This window comes from Malania oleifera, chromosome 13 (assembly GCF_029873635.1).
Source record: "Malania oleifera isolate guangnan ecotype guangnan chromosome 13, ASM2987363v1, whole genome shotgun sequence".
In the NCBI taxonomy this organism is placed as follows: Eukaryota; Viridiplantae; Streptophyta; class Magnoliopsida; order Santalales; family Ximeniaceae; genus Malania; species Malania oleifera.
Genome location: NC_080429.1, coordinates 69009180 through 69025747, shown reverse-complemented (window position 1 = coordinate 69025747; position 16568 = coordinate 69009180). Strand labels below are relative to the sequence as shown.

At 33.3% G+C, this 16568-nt stretch overlaps 1 protein-coding gene across 1 annotated transcript; it reads right to left on the bottom strand.

The window, feature by feature from the left end:
* Positions 1-6948: 6948 nt before the first annotated feature.
* Positions 6949-7686, bottom strand: LOC131145883 (agamous-like MADS-box protein AGL80). The gene has a single exon (XM_058095062.1). The coding sequence runs from the start codon at positions 7669-7671 to the stop codon at positions 6949-6951; it is 723 nt and encodes a 240-aa protein (XP_057951045.1). The 5' UTR covers positions 7672-7686.
* Positions 7687-16568: the final 8882 nt, after the last annotated feature.

The window sequence follows — 16568 nt, the reverse complement described above, 5'->3', positions numbered from 1 at the left end:
ATTGCAAGTGCACTAAAAGTGATTAGTTTTGAAATAATTATTTTCAATTTACTTGTTCGACTTATTTGACAATAAAATGTGTTTAGGAGTAAAGATTTTTGGTTTTAAATTTTGATTTGTATAAATTTAGACAAAATTCAGTATTATTTTATATTAAATTTTGTCTAAATTTACATAAATTTAAATTAAAAACCTTGAATTAATTTCAAGCTTCAAAATATAAGATAGAAGGAAATTTTTTGAAACGACAAGGTTTAATATGCGATTCGTACTTTTAGGAACATTGAATATTTTAACATGTAATTTCTCGATTGTATTGAAATTTTAGGAACATTGAATATTAATTCCAAACCCCAAAATATAGGATAGAAGGAAAATCTTGATTCATACTTTTGTGGTAGGTACTTAGAAAGTGTGTTTTTTTAATATCAAAAAAATTTTCTTTAGTTTATGTACATTTATAAGAACTAGTTAATCTTAGTAAGCATATTTATGTGAATATCTTTTAAAATTTGAGACCGTTTATGTACATTAAAGCTTCTTTTTAAAATAGAAATATTTGCATAGCGTTAAGAAAAATAGGAAAATAATAATAATTATAATAATAATAATAATAATAATAATAATAATAATAAATATGGAAAATAATATTTGCATATCCAAGTATGGTATGCAGCAATTATGGAAATATTTTTCACAAATAATAATAATAATAATAATACTAATAATAATAATAATAATAATAATAATAATAATAATAAATATGGCTTTCAAGTCTAACTCTATATATAATTCTAAGAAATTCAAAGCTCATGCTCACAAACACTTCTTTATTACGCATATATTGCATTTATAAATACACAAATTATTTAGTTGGTAAGTATTAACTAATTAAGAATCCTTTGCATATATCTACCTTTAATTGTTTCTTTAATAGATTTATTACTATCAGTAATTATTATTTGGAACATTTAGCTAGGCTGCCCTCCACTACACAAAGCCTAGCTTTGTTAAGGTGGGTCCCTTCAAAAAAAATTTATCTCTTTTAAAAAAAAAATAGATAATCAATATTGATATTTATATTGTTCCTATCAATTCATGCTATTTATCACAAAAAATAATCAAAAAATTTTCATTTTTTCAGAAGTGATTTGGATTTTTAAGGTTGATTGAATTTCTTTACGCCCATGGTATAATTTTTATTACATTGCTCATGAAAATCTCTTACAATAATTTTTTTTGTGATAACCTATTAATATGATGTTATTAAGGTTGAGTCATAACTATCAATCGTGTGTGCCGAACATGCTCCTTGGTTTCTAATAAACTATATCAATTAAGAAATATAAAGGCATCTAATTCTTATAAGAAATTTGTGTATGCCATTTGTTTGGGAATGAGATTTGTCCACTTGAAAGAAAATTTTAAGCGATCCAATTAAGTCGTCAAAGTACCTTTTCAAAAAAATAAATAAAAAAATCTCTCAAAGTACCATTATCAAGCATGCTATAACATTATTTTTAATGTTTTACAATAATCAATTAATTGAAATCGAGAAATAGAAATGCAAGAAATTAAAAGTCAAGTTTCATGTAAAAGAAGAATTTGTAGATGGATGAGATTCAAGTCAAATAATGTACAAAGAAACATATAATTGATGGAAATTTAGTTTGAACTCATTGGTTCTGGTTGATGTGTGCTACAAGCTAACACTTTGCAAAACCTTAACAACCATGTAAAGCTAACAATGGAGATTGTCAATGCATTTTTGTGACTCCGTAGATGAATTTGGAACAGTATACATATCATGGTACCAACTCGTACACTTTCTATTAACACTATTTAGGTCTTTACATATTCCTTAGCCATGTATAAAAGAGTTTCTATTCCTATAAATAAGCCTTAAGGCACAAAATGTATCCCTTCCTTTTAGAGACATCTCCCTATTCATTATGGTAACCTAAGTACTCATTTCCTATGCAGGTCAAAAAGAGCCCTTGGTGAAAGCCTCAGCACCTACAATAAATTATTGCATCAACATTACCAAGCTAGTTCATGTTATAACTAAGCATACAATAAAAGTTTCTAGCAATGTGTATGTGAGACAACTGAAAACAAGAAGTCATAAGCTCGTGAATCCATGACAAAAATAATAGGCAGTGGAGTGTAAGCCTCTAGGTGAGCTACAAGAAGGTAGATTAGGAAAATAACTTTCATCACGAGTTTGTAATATCATGGGTTAACGTAACAAGAAAAGAGAGTAGGAGAATTGTGCATTATTATATTTTTTTTGGCCAAGTTAGCTAGTGATAATCACAAACCTATGATGAATAATCACTTAGTAGATTATCATATGCCTAAGGAACAGCCGTGACTAGATTACTAGCCACTATCGAATTGAAGAAATGAAGAAGGTGGGGCAAAAAGTGGTTTTACTATAACAACTCCCAAGAAATGCCCACATCAGCATAGTGTGAATATGTTATGAAATAAGTTTTTTTTTTTTAATAAACCAATACATAAAATTGAAAATAATAATAATAATAATAATAATAATAATAATAATAATAATAATAATAATAATAATAAAGTACAGTAGTGTGCCTACCTCAACAAAGCCTATGTGTAATTTCTAGTACCTCACCAATGAAAATTGTCATGGTTTCAATCCCAAGCTACAAGCATGTATATGTAGTGTTGACTTTTTGACTCCTATCCTGTTTTGATTATATCAAATGCAAAATATTTTACTCGTGCGTTCATGATGTGAGCAGGATTATTACTTTGCATGCACGGATGGTAAGGATAAAATAGAAGTCATGAGGAGCTGAAATTCAACAGCACCTGGAGTATGGCATGGCAATTCAAAGTGCAAAAGGAATGAAGACAAACTTTTTCAATTGTAATTGGATTAAATTTTTGGGTTTGTAATAATTATATGGTCTGTAATAATGCATTGCATACATGATAGGATTTGATGCTCAAAGACCATATACTAACCATAAGATCTAAAACCCTTCGAATTAAAATATCATAACTTATTCACACAGGGTTCAAAAAGTTTAACAACAAAATCTTCATTTCTAAAGAGCCCCGGTCGACTCACCTATGAGTGCTCAAAACACCTCGGTTGGCCGGCTTTATTATTTGACTGTTTTAAAAATTGCCCAGGCGGCCATTCTTTTAAACAAGCATGCATCTTGGCTTCCCAACCTCAACCTTGGCCTATTCCTTAAAGCTAAACCAACCGGCTTCAACATTTTAAAATGGGTCTGCCAACCTGCCCTGTCCTCTCAGCAAACTGGCCTTAATTAAGTTCAACCAATCAAACCTATGAAGGTTTGGAAAATCACCTTGGCCAGCCGATCGGACACCTTCCACGGCCAGCCGAACCAAAAATTAAATTCAAATTTTTGAGTGAGGTCGACTGACTAGTGAAGCCCTAGGTTGACCGAATCTCTCGGGTTCCCAAATTTTTACTACGCTAATCAGGGTTAAAATTTAATTAAACAATCTCCAAAACTGGGAGAGCCCACAGCACAGTGACACGATCTCTCTCTCTCTCTCTCTCTCTCTCTCTCTCTAGCATGCTTGATGTACCTCTCTCTGGAATTCACTTTTTGTGTCTATTATGCCTTGCTACTAGTGGTCCGAATCTGATTATCTCTTCTTTTCCCCTGTACTTTTTTTATTCTTTGAAAATCCTTAGTGGGTTATTCTCCAAGGCCGACTCTTTCTGAGAGGGGGTTATTGTATTGTTTCTCCATTTTGGATGCCTCAGAAGTTGAGCTCAAGATTTCGACGAAAATGATACCTTCTGCTTGCAGTTTGTTGGGTTTTTCTTTCGGTTCACTTCTCTGTGATCTGGTGGGGTATGTCCACTTTTTTAAAATAAAAAAGCTTTTTAAAGCTTGTTTTGCTTGGAATGCAAATGAAATTAAAAATATTTCTGCCTTGTTGTTTGGTGAGATTCTGAGAATTGGTTATTTTGTTTGTATCTGTGTTATTACTCAATGGAAGTTGATAGAGATAATGGGAGATTCATTTTTGGTCCAAGGATTTCGGCTTGTGGGCTCAAGATCAGGTTTTTCTTTTAAGATTTTCTAATCTTAGGCTTTGAATTATGTGAAGGGTTTTGCTTTTTTGCACAATGGTTTTGAGTGAAGTCAAGATCCATCAACTATTGCTTCCCTTGTAAGGATTCAACATGGTTTTGTTTTATATCTTGTTCTATAATTTGAGAAAATATGTATGCCTGCTTCATGAATCATTGTTGCAGATTCAATTGTACAAATTAAAAAATTTAGAGCCGAAAAAATTACTTAGATTAGTGCTAATCTATTATGAGATCTAGTTTTCTGCCTCATTTTAGATTTCTTATTCAGTCTTCTCTTCACAATTGAAATTTACTCTCTCGGAAGTTATGCACACTACATCCTGGAGTATTTCTCCTCCTTCTCTACCTTGGCTTACTTTCTCTTCTCCACCCCCCATGGGTATTGGTATAATATAATGAAGTTGATCACTTTTCAATACATTTGTAAACTTTCACAATGCTACTCATGGTTTTGCATGCCATTCATTTTATTGTAAAATTGTTCGCAGTGAGAAAATCTTTACGTTAAAAATGTTTTTGTAGTAGTTCTAATTTTAAATAACTTTCATATCTATATTTTATAGCTAAAACTGTAGCATGTTAGATGGAACAAGTACCATGAGCTCTCGTCTTGAAATTTCCAAGAAATTTTTTCATAATTAGCCAAAACCATCATAGCTTAGTGCCGACAGCCAGTGTAAGCTCATTGTTATTGGAAATTCACTTACTACTCTTTTAATTGCTCTCACCACAGTAATTAAAAGAAAATGGATAATCATATTTTTTTTTTTTGCAAGTTGATCCATTCATGGTCAGTTACCTACTGCATACACCTTTTTTTTTTCTTTTCTTTTTAAACCCACTATAGAACTTTTCTAGGTACCCTATGGATGAAATATGATCTACTAAAATTTTAATTAAAGCTTAAAATCTATTAAAATATTAAAAAAAGAGAAGAAAAAAAATTATTAATATGGTAGTTTGATTTGATCATTTTCTAAATGTGATTGGCCTAATAACTCAGATAAATGAAGGCATTGCCTTCATGCGAAATTAAACCCAAAGCCTCTTATTACTACGAAATCTTGGAGCATGCCCACTTGGACCAACCATGGGTGAGAATTGGTAAACTATTATTTGTATACCAAACTATAAAATAAGTATTTCAAAAAAATAAAAGGGAACATGACTCTTCATATCATAAGCAGTGATACATAATTAGCAAAACCAAGGAAAAAAAAAATGCATGATATGAGGCACTCATCTTAAGAGTTTTGAATCGATTAAGGGAGAAAGCACTATGGTCTGGCCGCTTCTAAAAATTTGGTAAACCTAAGCCGTCAAAAGAAAATTCTCTCTCTCAATCAAGAAAAGTACAAGGAAGTTTTCTTAAAGACATTTAACAAATGTCTAGAATGTGCATAGTGAAATGTCTGTTTAACGACCAATCACTTTCTTGTGATTCATAAACACTAAACAATACAATATAACTATAGCACTCAACTCCTAAAAATGTGAAACTACTACTGTCCACCGTTGTTAAATCTAAACTTTGAAAAGAGAAGAAACTGGCAGCCCTGAATTAAATCTTAAGCTTGAAAAATGAAAAATCTATTTTTGGAAAATGAAATGGGCAAAACAAACGCAACAGAACATTCTAATTCTTAATATTTCATGAATAGCGTTTCTCGACTGAGTCACTGTACATGAAAAGTTTGGAAACGAATTGGAAATTTCTTTTTTTAAATAAAAAATAAAAAAATGAACGTGTGAAAACCATAAAAAAATTATTTTAATTTTATTTTATTTCACTCTAATAACAAATGTGTATACTGCTTTATAATATATGGAGGCCTTCCTTTTTGTGTGTGATAAACTATTACAATTAATATTCTGAGTTTCACCACTTAAAAAGTTTACGAAAACCTATTAAATTATTAGTCTCAAAAATAAAACTTCTTTGTAATATTAGTTAGCAGCATTTATAAGGGAAGGCTAGAATGTGCCCCCATTATGGTAACAAATCCTTCACATTGAAATTATTTTTAATGTATATTATTTTGTAATTCTATTATTTTTAATTGTATTTTTATAATATTATTTTATTTGAAGATTAAAATTAGTCTTTTAAACTAAGTTTTTAATTTTATAAATATTAACCAAACATTTTTAATTTCTTGTAGCTTTTGATTTTTGTTTTTAGTTTTTCTTTTTGCATTTTTCCACTGTAATGCCAATTTTAACTAGTTAGGATTGTTTTGTGTCTTATAATTTATTACTTGAAGGATGGGACATTTTACTCAAATGCACGTACAAATATATATATATATATATATATATATATATATATATATATATATATATATATAAGAATAAATTAAAGGTCAATAAAGAAAAAAATTAAGAAATATTTCATCTTTATTATTATTCAAAATATTTATAAGCATATGTAAGAACAAGATAATTGATCATTGATCAATTTTTCAAAATGATTGATGTTTGCTTTAAAAATTAATAAATACTTTAAATTTTTTGTGCAATTAAATAGCAGTAATTACATATATATATATATATATATATATTATCAAATATCAATTGGACAGATTGTATGTGTATGAATACAATTTATTTATTATATTTTTGTGCAATTTTTTATCTCTAGATTTACATCATTATCACAATATGAATTATTACAAAAATTTTAATTATAACTCAATATTTATTAAAATATTTTCAAATAAACAACCAAAAAAAAAAAAATATCAACTTGGTAGTTCAGATCATACTCTTCACATTATACGTAGTACAAAGAGAAAAAAAAAAAACTAAAAATGCATGATATGAAATTTTTTTCATGGGAAAAAAGCACTCGACCACAAACTGCTGTGGTAGTTGTTGGTAGCATCCCCAATCAACGGCAGCATCATATTCATATCCTCCCCTGCTCCTCCCGTCGCCGCCGAGCCGCCGCCTCCTCCAAACCCTCCTAGATTGTTGATACTCTGATCCACGTTCACGCTTGACGAGTTGAGCAGCTCCATCAGCCACCGGTGACTCTGCATCGCCTCCGCCCACATATTCCCAACCTCCAGCCCCACGGCCGAAGCCGCCTGCTGGAGGTACTGCTGATGGTTACTCTCTCCAGCACCACCAGTACTCCCGCCGCTGCTACCACTACCGCCGGCCAAACCAAAAGAGTCCATGCGGCGGTGGATGTCCTTGAGGTAATGGTCGAGGAACCAGCCGAGGTCGTGGAGGTCAGGAAGGGAGAGGGCGTGGAGAGAGGCTTCGCCGGCGAGAGCGCGGTACATGAGGTTGGCGACTTCCTTTTCGCGGTTCTCCTTGAGCTGTTTCTTGAGCTGGTCGCGGGCCTTGGAGATGCGCTGGCGAAGGAAGCTCTCCTGGTTCACCATCTTCTTGCTCTGCTCCATCTCCGGCATCTTGCGGAACTTGGAGAGAACGCGGTGGGCGCCGGCGGGAGAGGGCCAGACCTCCGGCTGGGAGTCGTAGGGGCTGTAGATGATGGCACAGGCGTCGATGCCGCACAGGGTGCTCAGCTCGCTCACCTTCTTCATCAGCCCCTTCTTCCTCTTCTTGAAGGTCGCCTTCCTGGCCGAGTCGTTGGTGATGTATGCCAACTTCACCTTCTTCCTTGTCATGCTGACACTGAGATTGCGAGGGAATGAGAGAAGTGGCAAAATGTGGGGAAAGAAATAGTTTTTAGCTTAAATACGTGAGGCCTCGTGTGGCACGTCTTTGATCGTTCGATCAAGCCACGTACGAGACCTTCCCCTGAACTTATAACACGCTTGGGGGCTCATTAATTCAATGGCCAGCTATAATGGCATGAGAATTTTAATGTTTCATTTTTTAGATAAATTATTGAATTTCTTGACGAGCATTTTCTATATTAAGAAAATGCGTTGGTCAAGAAAAGACCTACATTAAATGCTTATCACGCTTTTAAGAGTATTCATATCTTTCTAAAAATTAATTTTTGATTATTTATGATTATATCATACAATAATATCAATAAGACAAAATAAGGGTATTTCCGAATTTGAGTCTGTTCAAGCATTTCTAAATTTTTTATATCTCGAAAAAATTTCATACAACATGAAAAATTTATGAGTATGAAAATGTAATTTTTACTAGAAGAAATATCAAACAACTTAGAATAATATATTTGAAACTTAATATTTTTAACACTAGTGAGACCATACACAAAACTAACACTGTTTTCAAATACTAAATTTTTAATAAAGCTTTTTAAATAGAAATATAATTAATTAAAATTCTAAATACAAATTTCTAAATATTAAGTAACTTAAAAATCATAATGCTTGGTTTATTTAATACTCACAGATATTAACAATCTTCAAGTAAATGCATTTTTTATGGCATAGATTGATAGTATATATAAATTCTATAAAAAAAATATATATTAATAATCGAATTTTCGTTTTTTTATAATCAATAATTTTGACATGGGTGAGCTCTTCAAAACCTCAATGTGGCACCAAATTAGAGGAGAGGAGGCTGTGATCGATTCATCTTGATAATCTAAATCCAAGTTCTATCATAATAAAAACAATCTTTCTTCAACAACTATTTTTAACTAATAATACTTAACCTTTGTAAATTTAATTTTTCTAAATGCTACTTAATTTGCTACATTTTATTGATTTGTCTGTTTAATTTTAACTACCAATATTATAAATTTGAATATTGAGTAAGAGTGGATTAAAAAAAATAACAAGACAAAAGACACCTCCCTCGAGGTTTCGCTAAATATAGAGACTTCCCTTAAGGCTTTAAAAATGCCACATACCTCTCTTGAGATTTGTTAAAAAAACACAGATCTTTCTTAAAAATAACTTGTCTCTTTTTATAAAATAAAAGAGGAGATTTTTAAAACTTGACAAATTTCAAGGAAAGTTTTTGAGATTTTTAAAACTTCAGAGAATGTTTCTAAAATTTTTGAAAACTCAGGAAAGGTATTTTTGTCAAATCGGAGGAAAGATTAGTATCTTTTATCCAAAAAAATATATGTATATTTCGTTCTTAATGTATAGTTGGCATCAATGCAAACTTTTAATACATTTAAAAAATCAACTTCTTAAGTAATCTTTTTAAAATGGTAATTAATTACTTATCAAAAAAGACATACATCTCTTCTTCCCATCGCCACTAAAACTAAGAGATCCCACAATACTAAATTGGAAGACTTCTGACTTTCTCAAATAATGCCTCCTTCCCATTTCTATCACTGCATTAAAAGGGTGCAAAAGCCACAACATAGCAAGCTGGCCATGTGTTCTATTTCATGCAACCATCCATTTTCAAAGAAGAGACAGTGCATTCGCTTTAATTAGACCATATCACAAAGTTCACACCACCCCAATTAGGTCGGCCAGATAAAAAAAGATGAAAAAGAAAATTAATTTGCGTGTATGTGTACATGCATACAAACTACAACTAGTCTGTCTTATATTATTGTTTGAGTTATAAATTAGATTTATTGGTCGGTCGTAATGTTTTCTTTTTTTAGGTGATTAATGTGGTTAATGACATTAAATGAAAAGAATTTTACGTGATTAATGAAGGAATACCGGCCAATATAATTCAGAGTTTTTTTTTTTTAATTGTAACATGCATGTTAACACACTTGGGGGCTCATTAATTCAATGGCCAACTCCATCTTAAGGGATCTGCGGGGCAATATAAGATAAGACATAATATTTTTGAGATAAATATGAAATTTCTAGAATTAATAATGATAATAACCATCTTTGGTAGCTAATTTATTTGTATTTATTATACTAAATAAAAATCAAATTGGTAGCTCTCATAAGAAACATATATGTAATGTTCTTAAATACTATTAAAAATCTCAATTATATCATTACTTTCCTCCAAACAAAGCGCGTTTTGAAAATCACAGAGAGTTCGCTCTTGGACAAGTCAAATAGATTAAGTACTTCTGTCGGATTCAATCTTCAAAATCAAAATTTTCATAATAAAGCAATAAGAAACCAAGCCATTTTGATTACTTTGCATATCATTTTTGTTTAAAAATAATTTTACTAAAATAATTATTATCATTATATATATATATATATAGGCCTGGCAAAACGAGTCCAGACCCGACAGGTCACCAGCGACCCGCCCAATTAAAACGGGTTCGGATTCATGAAAGTCAACCCGTTTATAAACGGGTCAACCCGTGACCCGCTCATTTATAAACAGGTCAACCCGGGTTCGGGTCAAGTCACTTGGCGAGTGACCCGTTCACTTGCCTCCTATTCAATAAAAATATGAAACCCTAAATGTAGAAATGGAGAAACCCTAAATCCTATTCGCAACTGCCTCCTCCAATCTTCCTGTTTGGCAACGGCAGCCTCTTCCAATCCTCCTATTCGGCTACTCTGCTGGGTTTTCCATGGCGGCCCCCGAGCTCCTACTGTTCTCAATCTTCCTTGCCCTAGTCCTGCTCCTTCCTCTTCTTCTCCTCCTCCTCCTCCTTCAAGCTTCAACCGAGAGATGAGAGACGAGAATTTTGACCAGAGAACCCGCCAACGCTCGACGAACGACTTGATAGAAAGGGAGGTGAGGAGGAGGAGAGAGATAACGTGGTTGATGAGCTCAAGTGCTTTCGGTGGCGATGATGGCGGTGCATCGGTGGGGGATGCATTTGTGCTCGGCTTCTAATAAGCTCACTCCCCCCGAGTTAAAATCGGGAATCAATTCAGCTGTTGAACGCATGAAGAAGTTGGAAGATGGTGCTATGGTGTCATTGGCGTGAACGAAAAGACTAGGTTGACTGGAGGGAAGGAAAAGGGACTGAGAGTTGAGATTGAGACTGACACACTAGACTGGAGAGAGGCGTGGAAGCAAAGAGCATCATGACTTTATTTTGCTTTAAAATTTTAAAATAATTATATGGTTTTTTTAAAAGGATAACTCGTAACCCGCCCGTTTATTAAACGGGCGGGTTAGGGTTTGTAGGTTTGTGACCCGTTTAATCCCAACCCGTTTACGATCCGACCCATTTATGACCCGCGTTGTTGGCAATCCGCCCGAATCCGACCCGCCCGCCCGTTTTGCCAGGCCTAATATATATATACATACATACATAGAAAATTATGTGTGTATTTCTTTTTTTGAAAAATATAAAAATATATTTATTTTATTTTACATAAATATTTTAACAATAGCTGTTGGCCTTTTGTGGAGCCTAGTTACGTTAAATCTGGATGATGACCCGACCTTTCTTTAATGAGAGATTTCTATCCTAAGGCTTGGGCCTGTTTTGCAGCCCGTGCGGAACCCAGTCCGCAGCATATAAAATCATTATTTTTTGGTGATTAGGGTTAAGTGGTCACAATTCGCGCGAGAGAGAGAGAGAGAGAGAGAGAGAGAGAGAGAGAGAGAGAGAGAGAGAGAGAGAGAGAGAGAGAGAGAGAGAGAGAGAGAGCATTGTACCGCTGCACACTGTATTTTTTTCTTGAAAATAGTGAAATCCTTGCAACTTCGTGGACGTAGGGAAAATTGCCGAACCACATAAATACTGTCTTGTGTGTGTGATTGATTTTTTTTTCTTTGGCATGTATTCTTTCTCTATTTTTTTTCTTACAGGTTTTGGGAATTTGTTGTTAATTCCCAACAACTGGTATCTGAACCTAGGGTTTGGTTCGAGTGGGAGCAATGGTAGAGGAAGCAAGAAAGACGTCTGGAATAGAAAAGTTTGATGACACTGACTTTGGATTTTGGAGGATGTAGATCGAGAATTATCTCTATGGGAAGAAGTTACATCTGCCATTTATAGGAGAAAAATATGCTACTATGAAGGACGAGGAATGGACTCTCCTTGACAGACAAGTACTAGGAGTTATAAGATTAACTCTGTCTAGGTCTGTTGCACACAACATCGTGAATGAGAAGAATACAGCTGATCTGATGAAGGCTTTGTCTGGTATGTATGAAAAACCGTTAGCAAATAGTAGGGTACATCTGATGAAAAAATTGTTTAATTTGAAGATGGCAGAAAATGCATCTGTAGCACAACATCTGAATGAGTTTAATACTATTACAAATCAATTATTGCCTGTAGAAATTGATTTTGATGATGAGATTCGAGCACTGATCATTTTGGCTTCGTTGCCAAACAGTTGAGAGGCAATGAGGATGGCAGTAAGCAACTCTACTAGAAAAGAAAAACTGAAGTATAATGATATACAGGATTTAATTCTAGCTGAGGAGATTCACAGCTCAGGATCTGGTTCTGCTCTAAACCTTGAGACAAGAGGCATAGGTAATGACCGAAACTCAGATTGGGGTAGATCAAAATCTAGAAACTATAATCAAAACAGAAGTAAATCTAGATCTGGCCAAAAGGGACAATGCTGGAACTGCGAGAAAACGGGTCATTTTAGAAGACAATGCAAAAGTTTTAAGAAGAAAAATAAGAATGATTCTGCTAATGCTGTAACAAAAGAGGTACATGATGCACTACTTCTTGCAGTAGACAGTCCACTTAATTATTGGGTTTTGGGCTCAAGAGCTTTGTTTCATACCACTTCACACCATGAAATCATACAGAACTATGTAGCAGGAGATTTTGGTAAGGTGTATTTGGCTAATGGTACATCCTTGGATGTTGTGGGTATGGGAAACATCTGGATGTCATTGCCTAATGGGTCTGTTTGGTTACTGGAGAAGGTACAACATATTCTTGACCTGAGAAGGAATTTGATTTCTGTCGGATAGCTTGATGATGAAGGGCATGCAATGTTGTTTGCTGGTGGCACTTGGAAGGTTACAAAAGGAGCCAGAGTATTAGCTCATGGAAAAAAATCTGGTTCTCTATACATGACCTCAAGTCCAAGAGACACAATTGTAGTTGCTAAAGCAAGTACTAATACAAGCTTATGGCACCGCAAACTTGGTCACATGAGTGAGAAAGGGATGAAGATGCTGTTGTCAAAAGGGAAACTATCGGAATTGAAGTCCGTTGATTTTGACTTGTGTGAAAGCTGCATCTTAGGAAAGAAGAAAAGGGTGAGTTTCTTGAAAAGTGGTAGAACATCGAAAGCTGAAAAATTGGAGTTAGTGCACACAGATTTTTGGGGGCCTTCTCTCGTTGCATCCCTTGGAGGTTCAAGGTACTATGTTACTTTCATTGATGACTCAATCAGAAAGGTATGAATTTATTTTCTGAAAAATAAATATGATATATTTGAAACTTTTAAGATGTGGAAGGCTATGGTTGAGACAAAGATAGGTTTGAAAGTAAAATGTTTGAGGTCAGACAATGGAGGAGGGTACATAGATGGAGGTTTCAGAAAGTATTGTACTACACATGGAATCAGAATGGAAAAGACTATTCCTGGGACACGACAGCAGAATGGTGTGGCTGAGCGCATGAACAGAACTCTTAATAAGTGTGCTAGGAGTATGAGGTTGCATGCTGGACTACCAAAAACTTTCTGGGCTGATGTTGTTAGTACTACAGCTTATCTGATAAACCGAGGACCTTCAGTTCCCATGGAGTTCAGACTTCCTGAAGAGGTTTGGAGCGATAAAGAGGTAAAGCTTTCTCACTTAAAAGTTTTTAGTTGTGTTTCTTATGTTCATATTGATTCTGATGCTCGTAGTAAACTTGATGCAAAGTTCAAAATATGCTATTTCATTGGCTATGGTGATAAGAAATTTGGCTATCGGTTTTGGGATGAACAAAACAGGAAAATCATCAGAAGTATAAATGTGATATTTAATGAACAGGTTATGTACAAGAACAGGTCAACTATAGTGTCCGATGTCACAGTGATAGATCAGAAGAAATCTGAGTTTGTTAACTTAGATGAGTTGACTGAAAGTACTGTCCAGGAAAGGGGTGAAGATGATAAAGAGAATGTAGAATCACAGGCAAATCTGAACACACCTGTAGCTATAGTCCGTAAATCTTCCAGGACCATTAGACCTCCACAACGTTATTCACATGTTCTAAATTATCTCCTGCTAATTGATGGTGGTAAGCCAGAGTGTTATGATGAAGCCCTACAGGATGAAAGTTCAAGCAAGTGGAAGTTAGCCATGAAGGATGAGATGGATTCCTTGTTGGGGAATCAGACATGGGAACTGACTGAATTTCCAGTAGGGAAGAAGGCTTTGTACAACAAGTGGGTATATAGAATAAAGAACAAACATGATGGTAGCAAACGCTACAAAGCCAGATTAGTTGTCAAAGGGTTTCAACAAAAGGAGGGCATTGACTTCACATAAATATTTTCTCCAGCTGTGAAGATGTTGAAAATTAGACTGGTTGTGATGACCCAAAAATATATATAGATTAAAGCACAATAATAATAAAATAATAAAAATGGTCATTAAGTTAATATCAATACAAAAGTGTTTTTCTGTAGGATCCTTGATTCCATGTTTGACGCCTAAGAAAGACCTTGTCTTAGCAAGTGCTCAGAGACCATTGCGGCTCAGTCACTCCTTGGAGGTCGGCCTGGTCAAAATGGAATTTCATAAGATAAACAGGGTAGACACTATTTATATTCGTAAATAAGTACATAAAATAATATTTTGACTGACATAATTTGTAGAAATATATGATAAAATAATAATAATATTAGTATCCTATGCGGGGCCCACAAGACTATGTGGGACTCACATGAGTCCCGAAACTGTGTGGAGGTTTATATGAGTCTCAAAGCTGTGTAGGGTTCATAAAATTGTATAAGGATTATTGGAGTTACATAGGATCCATTTGGGTCTCGAAGTTGAGTGGGGCTCACAAGATCATGCGGGGTCCACATGAGTTTTCAAAATTCAAATTTAATTCTTGTTCAAAAATAAATAATAAAATAAATAAATACTAAAAATAGTTTAAAAGTAATAACAATGATAATAATAATGATAATAATGATTAAGAAAAATAATAAAATAATAAAATAATTAATTAACTAATTAATTAATTAATTAGGTAAGTAATTAATTAAAAATTTATTTAATGGGAATGGTGGCAAGCACTCCCATATGGCCTCCATCCCCATCCCATACTCAACCCATACCTTGCCCATCCCTTGCCCATTCTTTAATTTTAAAAAATTATAATTTCACCAATCTCCCCACACTTTTATAAATTCCATTTCTTCTCCAAAATTTTCCTATAAATAGGAAGCTCTCAATCTTTATTTTTCATAACAATTTTATAAGGAAGAGAAGGATTAGTGAGTGAAAGAATTTGTGGTGGAGAGAGAATTTTTGAGTAAGTTCTCACTCATCCACTCTTTCCGATCTCATTTCTTAGAAATAGTTATTATGTTCGTAATACAAGGTAAAAGAAGAAGGTAAGTAAATTTAATTATGTTAGTTTTCTTTTTTATTTAAAATTCATACCCGAGTTTATTTTGTAAGTAAATTTCAATTATGTTACTTAGTTCCATAAAATTTCCATGAGTTTATTTTCACGTATATTTAATTATATCAGTTCTATCTTTAATATACTTGCATTTATCTTTTAGTTAAGAAATGTTCTAATCCCCTCGGGTAAATTTTCAGCATTTCTTTCTATTTTAAAAAAAATTATATATATTTTTAACACAAAAATTGTGTGGTATGAGTTTATTTCTACGTTACATTATTCATGAAAATATGAGTAAAGATGAGATTTTCACGAGCTTATCTTAAATTGCATAAATTATAATAAGATGGTTTTAAAACCTCTTATGGCAAAGCAAGTTCAAAGTTACAGATGCTTGGTACCACAGTTTAAAATTTAAACGGATCAGAGTGCACCCACACTATTTACAGAGTGGTTATTTATGTTAGTGGATTTCTCCTAAGTGCACACCTGGTTTCGGATTAGGACTTAATAAGGAAAATCTTACTTAAAGTTTACGTACATTGATTTAGTTTGGTCGGCCAGCCAGCTAAGTCTAGTCTTCGGATCGTACAACCCAGTCATAGGGGTAAACATGACTTACGACAAACAGGCTTAAGGGTAATTTTTACAATATATGTTTATACATATTTAATTACGTGTACATAGTTATTAATGAGTTGAAGGAAAAGTATAAGTTTATATGAAAAGGGCCATTCTTATATCTAAATGACGATTTAAAGGAAACGTATAAAGAAAAGTATATGTATGTATATAGTTAAATACTTTTATTGTTTTAAAGTTAAAAGTTTAATTTAACGGTCACAGTATATGGTTATTAAATTTTACTGTTGTAATTGATGACAAGTTTTATGCAGAAATTTTAAATTTATATTTATTCTAAAAGCAATTTTGAAGTTATAATATTAAATATTATTTTACGAAACTTTTAAAAAGCTCATTTTGACCACACACTAATAATAATTTTATTTACTTACTGAGTGTCGTCTCACTCCAATCATATTTTTATTTCAGATAACTCTGAAGGACATGTCAGAAATCAGTCTTAGCAAGCATTCG

Bases quoted from the DNA above. Each gene is read 5' to 3' on its own strand.
- LOC131145883 (XM_058095062.1), bottom strand. From the start codon at position 7,671: ATGAAGAAGGTGAGCGAGCTGAGCACCCTGTGCGGCATCGACGCCTGT.